The sequence below is a fragment of the Schistocerca gregaria genome, chromosome X (assembly GCF_023897955.1).
Source record: "Schistocerca gregaria isolate iqSchGreg1 chromosome X, iqSchGreg1.2, whole genome shotgun sequence".
Taxonomy (NCBI): domain Eukaryota; kingdom Metazoa; phylum Arthropoda; class Insecta; order Orthoptera; family Acrididae; genus Schistocerca; species Schistocerca gregaria.
In genome coordinates, this window is record NC_064931.1 from 208328504 (window position 1) to 208348682 (window position 20179).

Below are 20179 nucleotides of genomic sequence, written 5' to 3' on the forward strand. Positions count from 1 at the left end.
TGATTTCCCTAAATCACTCCAGGCAAATGCCACGATGGTTCCTTTCGAAGGGCACGGCCGACTTCCTTCCCCATCCTTCCCTAATCCGATGAGATCAGTGACCTCGCTGTCTGGTCTCCTTCCCCAGAACCAACCAATATTCTCGTCCAATAGGAATCGCCGACCCTTCCAGACCTGTTTTAAGGGAGGATGAGACTGGTCTCCCAGATCGGCGAGCGTCTTCTGTCTAACAGCGACGGAACTTGGCTCACCATTCCACAACGGTGATTTTCGCTGTCCCACACACATTCTTCATTCTCCGATGGACGTCTGCTTTCGTCCTTCGGCAGCCACGAAAAGAATAACACAGTGGCCCTGATTGGACACATTTGGTAACAACGTCTATATTTCACGTTTCTGCATTTACCTCAGGCACGCCAGAAATGCACAAACTTAGTACGCCGCTCTTCAGCCTACAGAATTTGTTTTAAAAAGGTGAAGATAATAAATAATAAAAGAAGGCGATAAAATCTGTGATTTAAATGGTAAAATGGCGGAAAATTGTGGAATTTAAAACATAAAACAAAGGGTTGATGATGCTAATAAAATACACAGGAAGCAGGTAAGTAAAATAATAGGCAATTAAAAAACACGGCGAAGTCTGGTTTCTGTTCGCAAGATATATAAAATTCACACCCAGTGACAGCATGATTTCTGTTCGCAACACTTTAGAAAGACGCACAACACTGAACACTCACTCGAGCACTGCACTAAAAATTTGGCACAAATATGACATACCACAGCCGAGGGCAGGGCAGACCGGGGGGGGGGGGGGGGGGGGGGAATGAGGGAACCTGGGCAGATGAATGGGAAAGAAAGGGGGTGGGAAGGAGATGAAAAACGAAGTGGGGGGGGGGGGGGGAGGGATTTTCCTGCCTGCATGTCGGTGCTTATATACCCGCAGCGGAGTCGCGCTAAGTTACATATACGCTGCAGCGACGCCCTCTAACAAACTTTTTGATCGCCCTTTATATATAACCGGATTAGAGACCAATGGAGAATCATCACAGCGACGATACGGTCAAGGAGTGGGGAAATTCACTGACGTAAGAGAAATGAATGAAAGGTATGTCGTTATGGTCGGTGCTCGGAAACGAGCATCTCGGAAACCGCGAAGATGGTCGGCTGTTCGCGTGCTGCTTCGCGAGCATCTATACCCAGTCGTTTAAGGGGGTTAGGACGTCAAACGGGCCGACTTGGAGCAGGAGAAGCATCATGGGACATTTTAATTTCCAGTGTCTATACTTTTACAAATAAATTCATAAAACTGACAGCATCACCAGCAAGGATTCAGGATTCATACTCATTGCAGCAGACGTTCGAAAACAAAATAATTTTTTTTACGTGTGAAATATTTTTTCACTTACTAATGATGCATTTGTTGCTATAGGTACACTTTTCTTAAGTTACAGAGATTCTTCGATGAATTTTGCACAGCATACAAACCATACTTACAGGTGTATGTAACTGTAGAATTTGATTTATGAAAAAACGAATGATCTGTTGTATTTTAAACTTCATGCTTAGAAAAAAAACACAAATTTGGTAATTACCTCAATTTTTACCACAGTGAGTTTCATACACCTTTAAGTATGGTTTGTATGCTGTGCAAAATTCATCGAAGAATCTCTTATGTAGGTAAGTGTACCTATAGCAACAAATGCTGCCATTAGTAAGTGAAAAAAAGGATGAAATTTCACATGTAAAAAAATCATTTCGTTATGTTTTCGAACTTCCACTGCTATGAGTGTGAATTCTTAATCCTTCCTGGTCATGCTGACAAAGTTTTATGAATTTATTTGTAAAAGTATAGACAGTGGAAATTAAAATGTCCTGTGGTGCCTCTCCTGCTCCAAGACGGCCCGTTTGACGTCTACCCCCCCCCCCCCCCCCCCCTCGCCCCGCCTTAAGGACCATGAAACAACGGGTAGACGCCCACGCCTCATCACAGAATGTGGAGGTTGGAGGCTTGCCTGCACTGTGAAGTAGGACAGTCAGCGGTCTGGGGCAGATCTGTTCACAGTACAATGCTGTCTATGGGCTATCAGTGTATATTTTTGGACATCGGGTTCCACAGCAAATGATCCATTTATGTTTCCATACCGACCCAACGACAGCGGCAGTTAGGATTGCAGTGGGTACGGGATCATCGAGACTGGACAGTGAAAACTTTTTGCCTTGTAGGATGACATACATCTTGTTACACCATGTTGAGGGTCGTATCTGGAGATGGCAGCATCCAGGTGAATAGTTGCTGGAAACACGCACTGCGCCATTCTCGCAGGTTGGCAGGGACAGTGTTCTGACACAGGGAGAGTTTCACCCGGGCTTCCAAGGGATCTGTGGTAGTAATCTAAGGCACTATGGCAGCTGCGAAGTACATGAATGTTGAAACTTCCTGGCAGATTAAAACTGTGTGCCGGACCGAGACAGTGGCCTTGCGGTTCTAGGCGCTGCAGTCTGGAACCGCGAGACCGCTACGGTCGCAGGTTCGAATCCTGCCTGGGGCATGGATGTGCGTAGTGTCCTTAGGTTAGTTAGGTTTAACTAGTTCTAAGTTCTAGGGGACTGATGACCTCAGAAGTTGAGTCCCATAGTGCTGAGAGCCATTTTCGAGACTAACTCCGGACCTTTGCCTTTCGCAGGCAAGTGCTCAGATGGTGGAGGTCCCGAGTTAGAGTCTCGGTCCGGCACACAGTTTTAATCTGCCAGGAAGTTTCATATCAGCGTTCACTCCGCTGCAGAGTGAAAATCTCATTCTGTCCTACATGAATGTTATTGTGGATCATCTGCATCCCTTCATGCTTGATGTTTTTCCCAAGTGTGATGGCATTTTCCATCACGATCATTGGCCACGCCACAAAGCCAGATGGTTCTGCACTGGTTTGAAGAGCATGATAGTGAATACTCAAGTGTGCCTTGGCAACGAAATTCGCCTCGTCCGAATCCGATGGAACACATCTGGGACGCTACCACGCATCAGGTCTGCGGCCACGCATCGCCGGTAAGTAATTTACGGAAATTGCATGACCTTTGCGTAGAGGTTTGATGTCACACTGCCAGAAACCTCGCAAGGACACTTAGAATCGTGCCATCGCTGGTCCAAGGGTGGACCAACACGCTATTAAGCAGATAGTTATAATGTTTTGACTCTTCAGTGTATATGATATCTATTGAGTACAAAACCTAGTAAGTCTGTACATCTAACATGGGTTTATGCTCTTGCTGGTCCGGAATGCAAGTGGCAGATCGGTTACCCACGTAAAAGGCAGGCTCTCAGCAACTATAACCATCGGCTTGAGAATTCCTTTCTTAGATGTGAGAAGAATTGCAACGTTTACCTCAATTTCAATTTGTGGGCTGCCCATGTTCACTGGGTGTTGTGAAGCTAACATCTCCCGATGAATTGAATGACATTGTGATTCACATCTCTACCAGAAAATAATCGAGTAAATAGAATACTTTTAACTTAAATATAAATCAACAAAATACAAATTGCTGTGACCAGTCACATTTATTATGTTATACATCACGAACCTCAAATTTTTCCCTGCTTACAAAAATTGGTATTTATTTAACGATGTTCGATACAGCTATGCGGGTTGCTGCAAATGGTAGCTTAACTAGTTTTTATGTACCCATATCCGTTTGTGCTTAGTTACACGAATCTGAACCATGGGCAGGGTTTCAGCAAGGTGGTGCATCGCCTCACTAGGGGTCGTTTTTTCACCAGTTCGTGGACGAAAACTTCCTGTACAGACTGATCGGCAAAGACGGTCCAGCATCATCGGCGCAAGATTCAAAAAAACTCCAGAATGAGATTTTCACTCTGCAGCGGAGTGTGCGCTGATATGAAACTTCCTGGCAGATTAAAAGTGTGTGTCGGACCGAGACTCGAACTCGGGACCTTTGCCTTTCGCGGGCAAGTGCTCTACCAACTGAGCTACCCAAGCACAACCCACGCCCCGTCCTCACAGCTTTACTTCTGCCAGTACCTTGTTTCCTGCCTTCCAGACTTTATAGAAGCTCTCCTGCGAACCTTGCAGAACTAGTACTGGTAGAGCACTTACCCGCGAAAGGCAAAGGTCCCGAGTTCGAGACTCGGTCCGCCACAGTTTTAATCTTCCATGAAGTTTCAAGAGAATTTTTATTTCTGTGGGATTACGTTTAGGACACAGTATTCATTTCAGCAGTTCCTGAGGATACAGTATTCATTTCAGCAGTTCCTGATATGGCAATTCTTACGCTGCGAATATGAATTATTGTCGAGGTGGTTGCGGAAGAGATGTTGCAAAGGCATGTAGATAAATTTAGTATCGTCTAGACGTTCTTACTGGCACATATGGAAGTATATCCATAAAGAAGTAGAGTTAAACTACCATTTGCAAGAAAGCCCATAACTGCATGTAGCTTAGTTCCCTAGAAATAAATGTTCTAATCAGTGAAAGACTGCTCACCCTCTATTTCCACTACGTGTTTCGGAGCATTATACCGTTATCCTGTGGACATACTGTTACGTCAAAGCATAAATGTATTGCATGTACGACTTTTGGAACTGTTTCAGTGGTCACTGGCACCTTTTCCAACCTTTTACATCGCATTCTATATAGTTAAGTATAGCGCATATGATGTAAGTATGACAGAATATAGTTAAGTGTAATACGGGAATTATTCTGTCTCTTCGGATTGAGTGAAGTCCTACTTGGAGCAGACGTGCTTCGTTTTATTTAAAATATCTTCAGTTGTCAGGTTTTCTGGGTTCTAAATTATTTTCATGCGTGTTGTGCACAGGGATTAGATTCTTAGCAAACAGCACTGCACTGACACTATGCAGTGCAGTGTGCCGAAAGTTAAACGACTGCAAATAACTTACAACCCAAAAGATCTGACCACAGGAGATAGTTTAAGCGAGAGTCTTCTGGTTCAGCAAGACTTCATAACGTCACAAAAGATGGAGTAATACCCATATTACCTGTAAAAACCGACTGCAGAAGGTGCCCAAAAACAAAAAGACAACATGTATAATCCAGTGTATAGTATGGGATGTAAATAGAGAACGAGCCAATGAACACACCGACTGTGCCATACAATACGTCCATGCCGTATGAATTGATAAACCCGCCTGATGTATAGGCCTAATCCTCCGGAACGCCTAATGGTAAGTATAATACCGGGTGATCAAAAAGTCAGATTTGAAAACTGAATAAATCACGGAATAATGTAGATTAGAGAGGTACAAATTGACACATGCTTGGAATGACATGGGGTTTTATTAGAACCAAACAAATACAAAAGTTCGAAAAATGTCCGACAGATGGCGCTTCGTCTGATCAGAATAGCAATAATTAGCATAACAAAGTAAGACAAAGCAAATATGTTCTTTACAGGAAATGCTCAATATGTCCATCGTTGCTCAACAATAGCTGTAGTCGAGGAATCATGTTGTGCACAGCACTGTAAAGCATGTCCGGAGTTATGGTGAAGCATTGGCGTCGGATGTTGTCTTTCAGCATCCCTAGAGATGTCTGTCGATCACGATACACTTAAGACTTCAGGTAACCCCAAAGTGAATAATCGCACGGACTGAGGTCAGGGGACCTGGGAGACCAAGCATGACGAAAGTGGCGGCTGGGCACACGCTCATCACCAAACGACGCTCGCAAGAGATCTTTCATGCGTCTAGCAATATGGTTTTTTTGTTCTAATAAAACCCTACGTCATGCCAAGCATGTGTGTCAATTTTTACCTCTCTATCTACATTATTCCGTGGTTTATTAAGTTTTCAAATTTATACTGATTCATTAGAGCCACGGTACAGCCAGAGCTAAATTACTGTCGTTTAGACTGGAATAGAAGATGCAGAGAAGTGTTTTGTATTCTCCGGCAGACTGCAGTGAGAACGCCAAGTATTTGGGTGAGACGCCTGCAGGCAGCCAGACACAACAAGCCGCAAATAGACGCTCGCCGCTGCCCTCGTCTCAACTCCATACTTACAAACGCTGCCTTTTACTAGCACTTGTGAATGCACAAAATAATACATCTGAGTGGCCGTAGTTGCTGTATAGTTACTTCGGATGTTCTAAATCCGTCTGTGCAACTACTAAAAAGGTTTATTTTACCCGACGCGTGTCGTTCTGTTCATTTAAAATATCAGTGATCTATAATCAGACCTTCACAATTTTGGTTTGGTTGTCTATATAAAAAAAGCCGGTCATTTCATAGGCTACTGAGGTATGATTTCTGACTAACTGCAGGAAAGAGAATGGGAAAAAAGGAAAAGATCACACTGGAATAGCTTATGAAACCAACTGTTAGAGCAAAACTAAAAATGTAAATGTGAGATTCCAATTCACTGTAAAGGTTTTAAATTAATAGGCTAAAACGAAACGCATATGATAAAATATACATTTTAGTTATGAAATTTATTTTCGTGTGTGTTCTATCTGACCTGCAGTTTTTTTTCATATTTGTTCCGTGGTTGTATAGGCGCTTTACAATTGCAGGCTCGCATCTAAAAAATGGCATTTTCCTTTGCCACATTTGTGATGTAACTGCAGAATTGCCAGGATAGATTTTTATGATAGACAATCTGTGATTACGTTCGATTACTTTTCTTGAAAGCGGATTTTCATTGAAAGTAAAATATGGTTCTGTCTTGTTATGAACTGAAGAGTTTTGCCGAAGTTCACAGCATATTTTGTTCCGAATTTCGGTTTGCTCGTTCAAAACTTCATTTAGCTCCCTTTTCCACTAACAATTGAGAGATTACTACTTATGTCTACTGTAGAGTGTCCGCTAAGAATTTGTACTAAATGCGGAGAGGCGGTTTTCGGTTTTGGTTGCCTCTCTGGTGGAAGATCCGCATGAAAAATGCAGTTCATACTATTATTGAAGTTCCAGCATAGCAAATACAAAAAACTGAGTCGTTGCATAGACGGCTTTAAAACATCCTACATAGAAAATACGCCAGCAACAAGTTGCAAGACGCTCTATCGCAGTAATACACACGCGTCGTCTCTTTGACATGCTTATCAGTATAAACAGCTCGTTTGATGAGATACAAATTAGAGAAAGAATTATTTTTCCGTCTTACACGAATTTTTGTTAATGGTAACTCGCACCTCACGATACAAAAAATTTGAAACATCTGCTACCATGTAGAGCTTAATCTAATTCCTGAAACCAGGCTTACCACATTCTGACTGGGGGGCTAATTGTCGCAGCACTTAGCAAATACAGAATTATAAACCTCTTTTTACAAACGTCATTCAGATCAAGTGGCTGTGCTTCAAAGAACGCTGTTTAGGCAAGGTGCCAAACGTACCACGTAGCGAATGCGGCCAGATAAAGATTTAATACAAATCAGAAATAAAAAGAAAGCAAGCCAGGTGACGCCCCCTTTTGAAGTAAAAGATGCCGATGTCCCTTATGTAGTCAAACATCAGACATCAATAACTAGCGGGACGGCACTGTCATCCAACAAACAAGCTCTTCGGTCTTTCGCAAATAAAAAAAAAAATTAGTGTTTTACTAGGGCGTGCAGCTAAGCTAAGCGGTCGCTAAGAGATTGCAGCTCGCCACTTCCACAAAAACCTGCGCGAACTCCCTCAGGATTGTACCTGTTATTGCTCACAGCTGCCAGGTGCAAACCAACAAAAAGAACGGCCATCGCTGCTGTCCCAAGCCACTATTCATCTGTCAGTGTCGCCATAGAAACGGGTACAATGGAAAATACGCCCCTTCTACAAAGTTTTTCACTCCCAGCCGTTTATCAGAGGCCTCGGGTTCGACAGCTGGAAATAAGCGTCAGAATTTCGGGCCTGATCAGTATTCTCGGCCACGAAGTGTGATTCAGCGAACGCAGCAAAAGCACCTCTGGGAAAGGAGAGAAACTAATGCTCGACTACAACGTCGTAGAGAAATCCCCGGCCTTACATAATTCTCAGAAGACCGTGTGCAGGCAAATGGCAGGTACGGCAATGAGCATTTCCGCTGTTGGAATGCCAGCCGGATGCTCGCGAAACCTGTCTCAAGTGCAGTCTACACGCGAAATGCGGCTTATTAGAGATTCTCCATACTGCACAGAATCATTTTCTTTATACTACTTCCTTTATAATACGTTACTCAAAAAAGTGACCACAATTATCAGATATTCTGCAACTTTCGTCCGTTTAGAGCTTTAAGAGACCGGTCAGAATTGTGTGCGGCACTCCACTGTGCTGAGAGTATGAACACTGCAAACGTGTTAACGTAGCTGGAAAGTCTAGGACACAACATTACTCCGACTCAAGTGTTTTACCGCATTTTTTTCCTTCATTTTAGCGCTATGTGATAGCTCGGGCATTGTACAAGTGGCGGATTTCTTCCAACACATGCTTCGACTATGAAGCGTTACCTCTCGGCGCAGTTGCGTTAATTAATCAACTTGCCAGTCCCCCCATATCTTTGTTTCAGGAGTCGTTTAACACGTGACGGTCTAAAATTCGTAATCCGTCCACGTGTTTTGAGCACTCGGCAGTAAGCATGACTGAATTCCATATCACACGTTCACAAAAAGCTAAGATGTATTTAGTCACTTTACAGCTATCGTAAGCTTAGTTTGTTATAAACTTATTTCGAAAACAAGCATCTACAGCATTTGTAGGAGTGAAAAGCACGCTGACGTACGAAGACGCGGAAGTATGACGCGTTTTGACATGTCCAATAAACATTACAATTGCTGGCACTTTTTGTATTATACTGGTCCCTCAGCCGATTACGAAAATCACTTCCACTATTGGTATGTTGATTTCCTCATTTCGAATATTCGTGGGCTTGCAAATTTAAATTGTGAGTAACGTTAATTCTCTACTATTACCAAATTTTACGCTGTATCCTCATCAACAGAATGAAAATTATTTAAAAACATTCGTTTATCTCGGTAAAGCGTCTCAACTGACACGATAGTATCCAAAACCAGCTTACGAACAAATCTTTACATCTAGTTTCATTTTAGAAACTGTTGCTACAATAACGCTTTTTTTTTTAACAGAAAAGAATCGAAATAACAATGGGGTCAGAATGGCGTGCGGCTGTCGACATGATTTCCGCAAAGGGAAATTCGAGTGCTTACCGGAGTGCAGCGTGCAGAGCAGGACGAGAAGACGGGCCAAGCATGTGCGCATGCGTGCATCCACGTTCGTGTCCATGCTGCCGGCTTGCCGCTCGGGCACTGAATGAAGCGCCGATGAATGAGCCGTGCCACGGGTGGGAGCGGTGGGGTGGGGATGCGGAGCGATGGAGGGGGTAGGGGGGGCGGGGAGGGGTGAGAGGGGGGCGCCCGGCGGCCGGTGAGCTGCCCACCTGCCTGCGCGTGCATTCCGCGCACGTTTTCGGCCTTCTTTATACTTTTCAAGCTGGACACATCTCGATCGGCTGGCACGCGATTTACTCTGGAAGCTATGCGGGTCGCTAGTTTTTGTTCGCTCGTAGATGCTTGTTGCGTAACCTGCGCATCCGGCAATTAAGTGGGCCGAGGAAAAAGTGGTTCGCTGTTGCATCCCTGCTGACATTGTCATTAAAAAGCGCATTCCGAGCGAGAGGAGCAGGTGCCTCCGAGAGGTGGCGCATAATGTGGCAACCGGGTCCGTGACCTCCAGCGCCTTCTCGATCGCGTATACCCTTTCCCTACCGCTGAATATTCCTAGCGCTCGTGTTAACTTTGCCATCTTCAAGCCGAAACCAGAGCTCTCTTCTATAAATATTACGTAACCTGAAATAATAGTACAAATTCTGCCAGACTATTTTAAAGACCTTCTTACTGGCGAATAGCTAAAACACAAACTTGCGTTACAAAAACCAGAATAAAGCAAAATTCAGGCGATTCGTGAATACATTTTTTAGGTAACCCTTTCAGACCTTCTGGCTATAACTGTGTACATTACCTTTTACTGTGTCTTCTCTGTAACAGAAGTATTTTTTCCCTATGGAAACCAGAGGTACAAATTTGTGAATGTTCAAGCTTTTCATCATGCGGATATGCTGCCAACCGTTGGGACCAAGCGAGGTGGCGCAGTGGTAGCACACTGCACTCACATTCGGGAGGACGACGGTTCAATCCCGCGTTCGGCCATCCTGAATTAGGTTTTCCGTGATTTCCCTAAAATCGCTCCAGGCAAATGCTGGGGTGGTTCCTTTGAAAGGGCACGGCCGACTTCCTTAACCATCCTCCCCTAATCCGATGAGACCGATGACCTCGCTGTTTGGTCTCTTCCCCAAAAAAAACAACAACAACAACCGGTGGGAATCACTATGAAAATATTAGTAAGTCAATGTAGCAGTGCGAAGCAGCTCGTGACCAACAGAATACACGGATGTGGTTGGTTCGCTGTATTCCACTGCACAATGGAATATTGTTATTGTTATTTTGCATGGTAATTATTGAAAGATCATTTTACTTTCTATTACAATAGAGAATATTTCGTACTTAGCTGTTTTAGTCCATAAAATGAAGCCAAGTGCAAGAAGTATGTTTTGAAAATGGGTACATATTTTTGTATAAATCTTGAATACAAAATCAGTAAAAAATCTCCTAAGCGCATTATCACATAAAGAAAATTTTCCGTCCTTCAGAAAAAATTCAGGCCTGAATGGGTTAATTATGCGTTTATTCTCATAGTATTCCTTTGCGGGTGAATTGCCAACCCAGAGATTTTTATAATGCTGTTCCCATCGTTCTAAAGTTATTTATTTTGGCTGCACGTTTCTCATTTTGGTTCATGTGTCACACTATTTTGTGTGCTATTTTCTTTCGTCCATGAGTGTCATTTTCAATTTTATTAATGAGACGTTCCCCTGATTCCTGTTGCTATTTAGTAGTTATATTTCTTTTCTTATCTTGACAGTGTAATTGAAGGTAAATATTATGAAGGCTGCTCAAATCACCTAATCTATGAAGGGGAAGAAGAAGAAGAGGAAGACTAGAACAGCTGAAGTAATCCAATCCATCAAGGAAGAAGGAGAAGAAGAAAGGGATGCCTTTATTTCACCTGATTAGGTGCCTTCTGGCGCTCTTTTACAACTAACCAGGCATCCTTACTGGGTCAGTTTTGCAGCCTGTGTGAGACTTGAGCAATATATAATAATAATAATAATAACAATAATAATACAGCGTGTCCCTTGGAGGGAAGGTCAGTCTTCAGGGATATAACACGAACGATCATTCGAAGCAAAAAGTCAAGTAAACATCTACATCTACGTGATTACTCTATTCACAAAAAGTGCCTAGCAGAGGGTCCAATGAATCACCTTCAAGCTATCTCTCTACCGTTCCATTCTCGAGCGGCGCACGGCAAAAACGAGCACTTAAATTTTTCTGTGCGAGTCCTGATTTCTCTTATTTCATCGTGATGATCATTTCACCTTATGTAGGTGGGTGACAACAGAATGTTTTCGCAATCGGAGGAGGAAACCGGTGTTTGAAATTCCATGAGAATATCCCGTCGCAACAAAAAACGCCTTTGTTTTAATGATTGCCTCTCCAATACACGTATCATGTCTGTGGCACTATCTCCCCTATTTAACATTAATACAAAACGAGCCGCCCTTCTTTGTACTTTTTCGATATTATCCGTCAGTCCTACCCGATGCGGATCCCACACCGCACAGCAATACTCCAGAATAGGGCGGACAAGCGTGGTGTTCAAATGGCTCTGAGCACTATGGGACTTAACATCTATGGTCATCAATCCCCTAGAACTTAGAACTACTTAAACCTAACTAACCTAAATACAGCACAAATATACATGCCCGAGGCAGGATTCGAACCTGCGACCGTAGCAGTCCCGCAGATCCGGACTGCAGCGTCTAGAACCGCACGGCCACGGCGGCCGGCCGAGCGTGGTGTAAGCAGACTCTTTAGTCTCTCACATTATTTCGTCCGTAGAGTACATCCGGCAGAAAAAGTTTGTTAAAGAGTGGCCATCTGGTAACACATGTATGGTAACTATCTCCGTTGCATTGTATTTGTTGTGCTGTACAGTTGGTGCAGAAGATACAGTTTTGTGTTAGCATGTAGGGCAGAGTCGTCAAACTGCGGCCCGGATCATGTTATTGTGCGGTCCGCGCCGCCTGCCGGTGTTCCACAGCGGTAAAGGCGTGAGCGGCCTGCCAGCCAACAATGTGAGCCGTGCATCAAACGCGCCGCTAGCCCGCGGCCGCTCGTTCGTCGTTTGTCGGCGGCGGGCCTGTACCGAAGCCGCCTCATTGTTAGCTTTGTCGTGTCGGTGTGTCAGGCGTGAACTAAGTTGCGCTGCCCCTGAGCGTTCGTCGCGTATTGAGTGTTTTTGTGCTCATATTTGGTGATATAATTATTATTGTTGTTGTTGTTGTGGTCTTGCAGTCCTGAAACTAGTTTGATGCAGCTCTCCATGCTACTCTATCCTGCGCAAGCTTCTTCATCTCCCAGTACTTACTGCAACCTACATCATTCTGAATCTGCTTGGTGTATTCATCTCTTGGTCTCCCTCTACGATTTTTACCCTCCACGCTGCCCACCAATGCTAAATTTGTGATCCCTTGATGCATCAGAACATGTCCTACCAACCGGTCCCTTCTTCTTGTCAAGTTGTGCCACAAACTCCTCCCGATTCTGTATAATTTCTCCTCATTAGTTGTGTTATCTACCCATCTAATTTTCAGCATTCTTCTGTAGCACCATATTTCGAAAGCTTCTATTCTCTTATTGTCCAAACTATTCATCGTCTAGGTTTCACTTCCATACATGGCTACAATCCATACAAATATTTTCAGAAATGACTTTCTGACACCTAAATCTATACTCGATGTTAACAAATTTCTCTTCTTCAGAAACGCTTTCATTGCCATTGACGGTCTACATTTTATATCCTTTCTACTTCGACAACCATCAGTTATGTTGCTCCCCAAATAGCAAAACTCGTTTACTACTTTAAGTGTCTCATTTCCTAATCTAATTCCCTCAGGTCGACTACATTCCATTATCCTTGTTTTGCTTTTTTTTTATGTTCATCTTATATCCTCGCCGGCCGCGGTGGTATCGCGGTTCTAGGCGCGCAGTCCGGAACCGTGCGACAGCTACGGTCGCTGGTTCGAATCCTGCCTCGGGCATGGATGTGTGTGATGTCCTTAGGTTAGTTAGGTTTAAGTAGTTCTAAGTTCTAGGGGACTACTGACCACAGCAGTTGAGTCTCATAGTGCTCAGAGCCATTTGAACCATCTTATATCCTCCTGTCAAGACACTGTCCATTCCGTTCAACTGCTGTTCCAAGTCCTTTGCTGTCTATGATAGAATTACAATGTAATCGGCGAACCTCGAAGTTTTTATTTCTTCTCCATGGATTTTAATACCTACTCTGAATTTTTCTTTTGTTTCCTTTACTGCTTGCTCAAGATACAGATTCAATAACATCGGGGACAGGCTATAATCCTTTCTCACTCCCCTCCCAACCACTGCTTCCTTTTCGTGCCCCTCCACTCTTATAACTGCCATCTGCTTTCTGTACAAATTGTAAATAGCCTTTCGCTCCCTGTATTTTACCCCTGCCACCTTCAGAATTTGGAAGAGAGTATTCCAGTCAACATTGTCAAAAGCTTTCTGTAAGTCGACAAATGCTAGAAACGTTGGTTTGCCTTTCCTTAATCTTTCTTCTAAGATAAGTCGTAAGGTCAGTATTGCCTCACGTGTTCCAGTATTTCTACGGAATCCAAATTGATCTTCCCCCGAGGTCGGCTTCTACTAGTTTTTCCATTCGTCTGTAAAGAATTCGTGTTAGTATTTTGCAGCGGTGGCTTATTAAACTGATTGTTCGGTAATTTTTACATCTGTCAGCACCTGCTTTCTTTGGGATTGGAATTATTATATTCTTCTTGAAGTCTGAGGGTATTTCGCCCTTCTCATACATCCTTCTCACCAGATGTTAGAGTTTTGTCAGGACTGGCTCTCCCAAGGCCGTCAGTAGTTCTAATGGAATGTTGGCTTCTCCTGGGGCCTTGTTTCGGCTCTGGTCTTTCAGTGCTCTGTCAAACTCTTCACGCAGTATCGTATCTACCATTTCATCTTCATCTACACCCTCTTCCATTTCCATAATATGGTACTCAAGTACATCGTCCTTGTATAGACCCTCTATATACTTATTAGTGGAATAAATAATGTCTGATGTACCCTCCAGAACAGTGACTAAGAGGAAGACATGTGAAGAGAAAAGAAGTTTCCAAGAAATATGGGAAGAAGAGTTTCGCCTTATAAGTGGACACAAAGAAGGTACTGCTACTTGCTTAATATGTCCGGATAAGATTGAGGGACTGAAGAGATACAATTTATTTCGTCACTACACAAGTAAGCACAATTCGTTTACAGTAGCTTTTCCTTTGAATTCAAATGAAAGAAAGGAAAAAACTGCTTATCTAAAATCCACCATTCGCCGTCAACAAAACGTAATGTTAGCAGCAGTTGGGCAAAGTGAGGCTGTCACAAGAGCATCATACCAAGTACGCAATATTCTGGCAAAAAATATGAAAGCTTTCACTAATGCTGAATTCGTGAAGCAATGTATGATGACTGTTTCTGAAACTTTGTTTCAAAATTTCTCCAACAGTAAACAAATATCAGCTGAAATAAACAAGCTCACACTTTCAGAATCTACGTGTCGACGTCGTATTCAAAAATGGTTCAAATGGCTCTGAGCACTATGGGACCTAACTTCTAAGGTCATCAGTCCCCTAGAACTTAGAACTATTTAAACCTAACTAACCTAAGGACAGCACACACGTCCATGCCCTAGGCAGGATTCGAACCTGTAGCGCCTAGAACCGCTCGGCCACTCCGGCCGGCGACGTCGTATTAAAGATCTTTCAAAATATATGTTTGAGGCAGTAATTGATAAAGTCAAACTATGCAAATAATGCAGTCTTGTATGTGATTCCAGTACAGATTTAGCTTCGATGGCTCAGTTTCAATTATTTGTGCGTTACTGCACAAATGATGGAGTAATAGAGGGAGATTTTTTAGCCGTTATAACCATGGAAGGTCACACAAAAGAATGTGATTTTGTGGATGCAATTAAAGAATTTGTAAAAAAATGACTTATCTATGAGCAAATTAATATCAGTATGTACAGATGGTTGTCCGTCCATGACGGGCGGCAACAATGGTTTGATAGCACTGATTAAGAAGGAATGGAATTTGCCAAATTTACTCTCCATTTACTGCTTTCTGCATCAGGAAAGTTTTGCATGTCAACTTTCAAATACCAAATTGAAGAATGTTACGCAAACGGTTATAAGCGTTATAAATTTCAATCGTGCCCGTGAACTTAATTATTAAAAATTGAAAGAACTTTTGCAGGAATTGCAAGCTTGCTACAGTGATGTTCTTCTACATACTGCTGTCAGATGGATAAGCAAAGGAAAACTGCTGGAACGGTTTGTCAATTTGAAATCTGAAATTATTTTATTCTTACAACAAAGTGGCAAAAATTATCCTGAACTTGATGATGATGAATGGTGGATACTTACAGCTTTTTTGACCGATATTACACAAAAATTCAACACACTTAACTTGGAATTACAAGGACCAAACATGATAATTGGGCAAATGACTAACAAAATATTTGCATTTGAAACCAAAGTGCAATTACGTATAAATGAACTCGAAGTAAACGATCTGTCTAATTTTCCAATTGTTGCTTTGCTCCGATCAGGCTTAACTATCGCCGAAACTATTTACCAAACATGAAAGAATATTTGGAAGCCTATTTGGAAGACATAAAAAACAGATTAGCAGATGTTAGAAATATTCTAAGCTGTTTCATTCTCGTAGTGAACCCTTGGCGTGTTGGACATGATGATCTCAAATTATTCTGCCAATTTGGATTTCCTAAGACTAACTAGCTAAATGAAATAATCGAACTTCAGCATGACACACAGCTTAAACCTCTGTTTATAGAACATCGTGAAGCACAACAGTACACTGAATTTTGGAAATGTGTGCCTAAGAATTATAAAAATTTACGAGGCTGTGCACAGTTCATTTTAACACTATTTCCTACAACTTTTCTTTGTGAAACTTCATTTTCAAAAATGAAGTACCTGAAAAATAAGTATCGTAATCGGTTTTCCAGTCATTTAGAAGACGCAATGAGGATTGCATGCAGCCCAAACGACGCAGATATAGACGACATAGCCAAAAAAGTTCAACATCAAAAGTCACGTTAATGAAAAATTATATATTTGCAATTATAATGAATGAAAACCAGATTCAATAAGAGGCCTGTAGCTTTCTTATATAGCCTGTTGCATGAGCAGTGCATCTGTCCTTTTCTTATTTTTTAAATTTCTTATTTATTTCTACATTTTTGAAAGTTTGAAATTAATGCAATTATAATAACATTTTTGTGGCCATTTGAATAATGTAATACAATATTTTAATAATGCATCTATCTCATCTTGCATGAAAGCACTTTTTAAATAAATTTCGGGAACAAGATACACTGATCCCAGATTTGTTTTTGGTAGTGGCTCAAAATTACTAATGATTCCCTTTCTTCCCTTCACCTTTCATATGCTCCTGCCTAGCTACATGAATATTGTAAGATCATGCAAGTCATGTGAATTTTATTTTCAGGGATAATTAAACTGGAATAAATTAGACAGATGCACTGTATGCTTTTTCCAGTTTATTGAAATTTGATCAGCAGCATTTTATGCAACTTTCAAAACAAGTAAACATGGTGACAGTCATTCTACGAAAGTCTGTGAATGGCACATGTCATCGTTGACTCATGCTACCACAACGATTGTTCCAGCGGGTCTCAACGCTCGACTCCTGTGAAGACTGATTAAAAATGTAATTATTGACAAAGTGACACAACTACTCCTCTGTCTCCTACGAATATATCCCTCGTAATCTAATAGTTATCAAACCGGCGGACGAATATTTAAAAATCTGTTTCCCAGTATTGCAGAATTTCAGAGTCATAAACATGGCTTATTGTTGTTAGCAACTGCACAGCAATGTTATTTGGCGAAGGAGTCACATACATCCAACAGTTGCGAGTGGTTTGTTTCCGAAAGCACTATTTCATTTTAACAGGTGCTAATGTTTACAGTTTCTGAAAAACGATAAATGATATACACTACTGGCCATTAAAATTGCTACACCAGGAAGAGATGCAGATGATAAACGGGTATCATTGGACAAATATATTATACAAGAACTGACATGATTACATTTTCACGCAATTTGGGTGCATAGATCCTGAGAAATCAGTACTCAGAACAACCACCTCTCTCCGTAATAACGGCCTTGATACATTTGGACATTGAGTCAAACAGAGCTTGGATGGCGTGTAAAGGTACAGCTGCCCATGCACCTTCAACACGATACCACAGTTCATCAAGAGTAGTGACTGGCGTATTGTGACGAGCCAGTTGCTCAGCCACCATTGACCAGACGTTTCCAATTGGTGAGAGATCTGGACAATGTGCTGGCCAGGGCAGCAGTCAAACATTTTCTGTATCGAGAAAGGCCCGTAAAGGACCTGCAACATGCGGTCGTGCATTATCCTGTTGAAAGGTAGGGTTTCGCAGGGATCCAATGAAGGGTAGAACCACGGGTCGTAACACATCTGAAATGTAACGTCCACTGTTCAAAGTGCCGTCAATGCGAGCAAGAGGAGACCGAGACGTGTAACCAATGGCACCCCATACCATCACGCCGGGTGATACGCCAGTATGGCGATGACGAATGCACACTTCCAATGTACGTTCACTGAGATGTCGTCAAACACGGATGCGACCGTCATGTTGATGTAAACAGAACGTGGATTCATCCGAAAAAATGACATTTTGCCATTCGTGCACCCAGGTTCGTCGTTGAGTACACCATCGTAGGCGCTCCTGTCTGTGAATCAGTGCCAAGGGTAACCGCAGCCATGGTCTCCGACTGATAGTCCATGCTGCTGCAAACGTCGTCGAACTGTTGGTGAAGATGGTTGTTGTCTTGCAAACGTCCCCATTTGTTGACTCAGAGATCGAGACGTGGCTGCGCGATCCGTTACAGCCATGCGGATAAGATGCCTGTCATCTCGAGTGCTAATGATACGAGGCCGTTGGGATCCAGCACGGCGTTCCGTATTACCCTCCTGAACCCACCGATTCGATATTCTGCTAACAGTCATTGGATCTCGACCAAGGCGATCAACAATGTCGCGATACGATAAACCGCAATCGCGATAGGCTACAATCCGACCTTTATAAACGTCGGAAACATGATGGTACGCATTTCTACTCCTTACCCGAAGCATCACAACAACGTTTCACCAGGCAACGCCGGTCAACTGCTGTTTGTGTATGAGAAATCGGTTGGAAACTTTCCTCATGTCAGCACGTTGTAGGTGTCGCCACCGGAGCCAACCTTGTGTGAATGTTCTGAAAAGCTAATAATTTGCATATCACAGCACTTCTTCCTGTCGGTTAAATTTCGCGTCTGTAGCACGTCATCTTCGTGGTGTAGCAATTTTAATGGCCAGTAGTGTATATCCAAATCCGGTAAAGAATAAATGGTTTGCAGCTGTCGGCTGTACCTGTCTCCTTCGTCAAATGAAAAATATACTGAAAGAATTGTAAGTAGTATCGCGTAAAGTTGTTCTATCACCTTTACAGGTGCGACTTGGTACAGGGGCAGATAGATTTGTCGTTGCGGTGGGAAGGGACGTAATAATGGAAATGTTTTCTTGTTTGTTTCTCAGTGTTGACAACAAATGGGTGCGTGTGCCTCGTACCAGTTATCTGCTATTGCATCAATCTTAAATGAAAGTGCGTTGGATTCATGAATACGCGTCATAGAGACGGTCATATGCGGTACACATTTGTTAAAAGGAATAATTAGTCATTAGCTCTTAAAAATATATGTATGAGTGTGTGTGTGTGTTGTGTTTATGTGTGTGTGTGTGTGTGTGTGTGTGTGTGTGTGTGTGCGTGTGTGTTTGTTTGTTTATCCTCCACTTCTCCTCCTAAACCCTCAGATCGATTTCAACCACACTAATACACGTATTATTTTCAATCTGTAAAGAAATATTGTGGGGTAAGCAAAGACAACGTCTTATTGGGGCGGGGCTGATAATGTGGAGGGAGAAGGGAGAGGAGAACATGGACACATACAGGGGGAGTGCGAAATGGACAGATAAAGGGGCGAAGAGATGGTGAGTGAGGGGGAAGTCGAGATGGACGACAGAGAGTGAGGGAACGAAGAGGCAGAATAACGTAAGATTGGAATAAATACAAATCTAGCCAATGCCAGGTACCTCATCTCGTATGAAATAAAATTAAGGCTGTTGTAGTTCAGTCAAGTGCGTTGATGAAAAATGACTTTCAAAGCATGTAGGAAACAGTTGTGATCGTGTCTCATGTTACATAATACATTTAATTATAAGTCCATTTGCTTATATGAACCATCTGTTCACAAAGACAACTCAGCAGCATTTCGTCGGGCAATCACAGTGTTACAATTTACGGGTCACTGCGGGTGGCAACAATCTGAAACAGAAAACATTCTACACGTAGTGTTCCGAATTGTATGGACTTTAACGATAAGTGCTAGAAAGCCAGTGGTAAACTTCTCTCTTCTTTACTATAGGTTCATAACACACCATTTACGTGGTTTGCCAGTTAATAAAAAGACCTGGAAATCTGCAGCCCGAGGTGCCACATCATACTGGTAGTTTTGGCCCTTGAGCAAAAAAGTTTGACGACCACTGATGTAGGGATCGAGGGTTCGATCCTGCGTTGGGGAGCATCTTTTTAATATGCTATTTTCTAATTTCATTCCTGCTGTAATATACACCGTTTCTTAGGTCACATGCATCCTAAATTTATGACATTTTGTACCGATGAACATACCAAATACGTGGTTAGACAAATAAGAAATAGACAAATGGTTCAAATAGCTCTGAGCACTATGGGACTTAACATCTGTGGTCATCAGTGCCCTAGAACTTAGAACTACTTAAACCTAACTAACCTAAGGACATAACACACATCTATGCCCGAAGCAGGATTAGAACCTGCGAGCGTAGCGGTCACGAGAGAAATAAACAATTGGAACAAATAACCTGTCATACGACAG

The 20179-nt window shown here is 42.5% G+C and overlaps 1 protein-coding gene and 1 non-coding gene across 2 annotated transcripts in view; both read right to left on the minus strand.

Moving 5' to 3' along the window:
- LOC126297729 (uncharacterized) overlaps window positions 1-9389 on the minus strand; it is a 283119-nt gene extending 273730 nt beyond the window's left edge. Inside the window, exon 1 of the mRNA XM_049988870.1 lies at window positions 9152-9389. Within this exon, the coding sequence (XP_049844827.1) occupies window positions 9152-9227 (76 nt within the window). The 5' untranslated portion in view covers window positions 9228-9389. The remainder of the gene's footprint in view (window positions 1-9151) is intronic.
- Trnas-cga (transfer RNA serine (anticodon CGA)) lies at window positions 3918-3992 on the minus strand. Its single transcript has one exon. It is a non-coding gene; the product is annotated as a tRNA-Ser (tRNA).
- Window positions 9390-20179: the final 10790 nt, after the last annotated feature.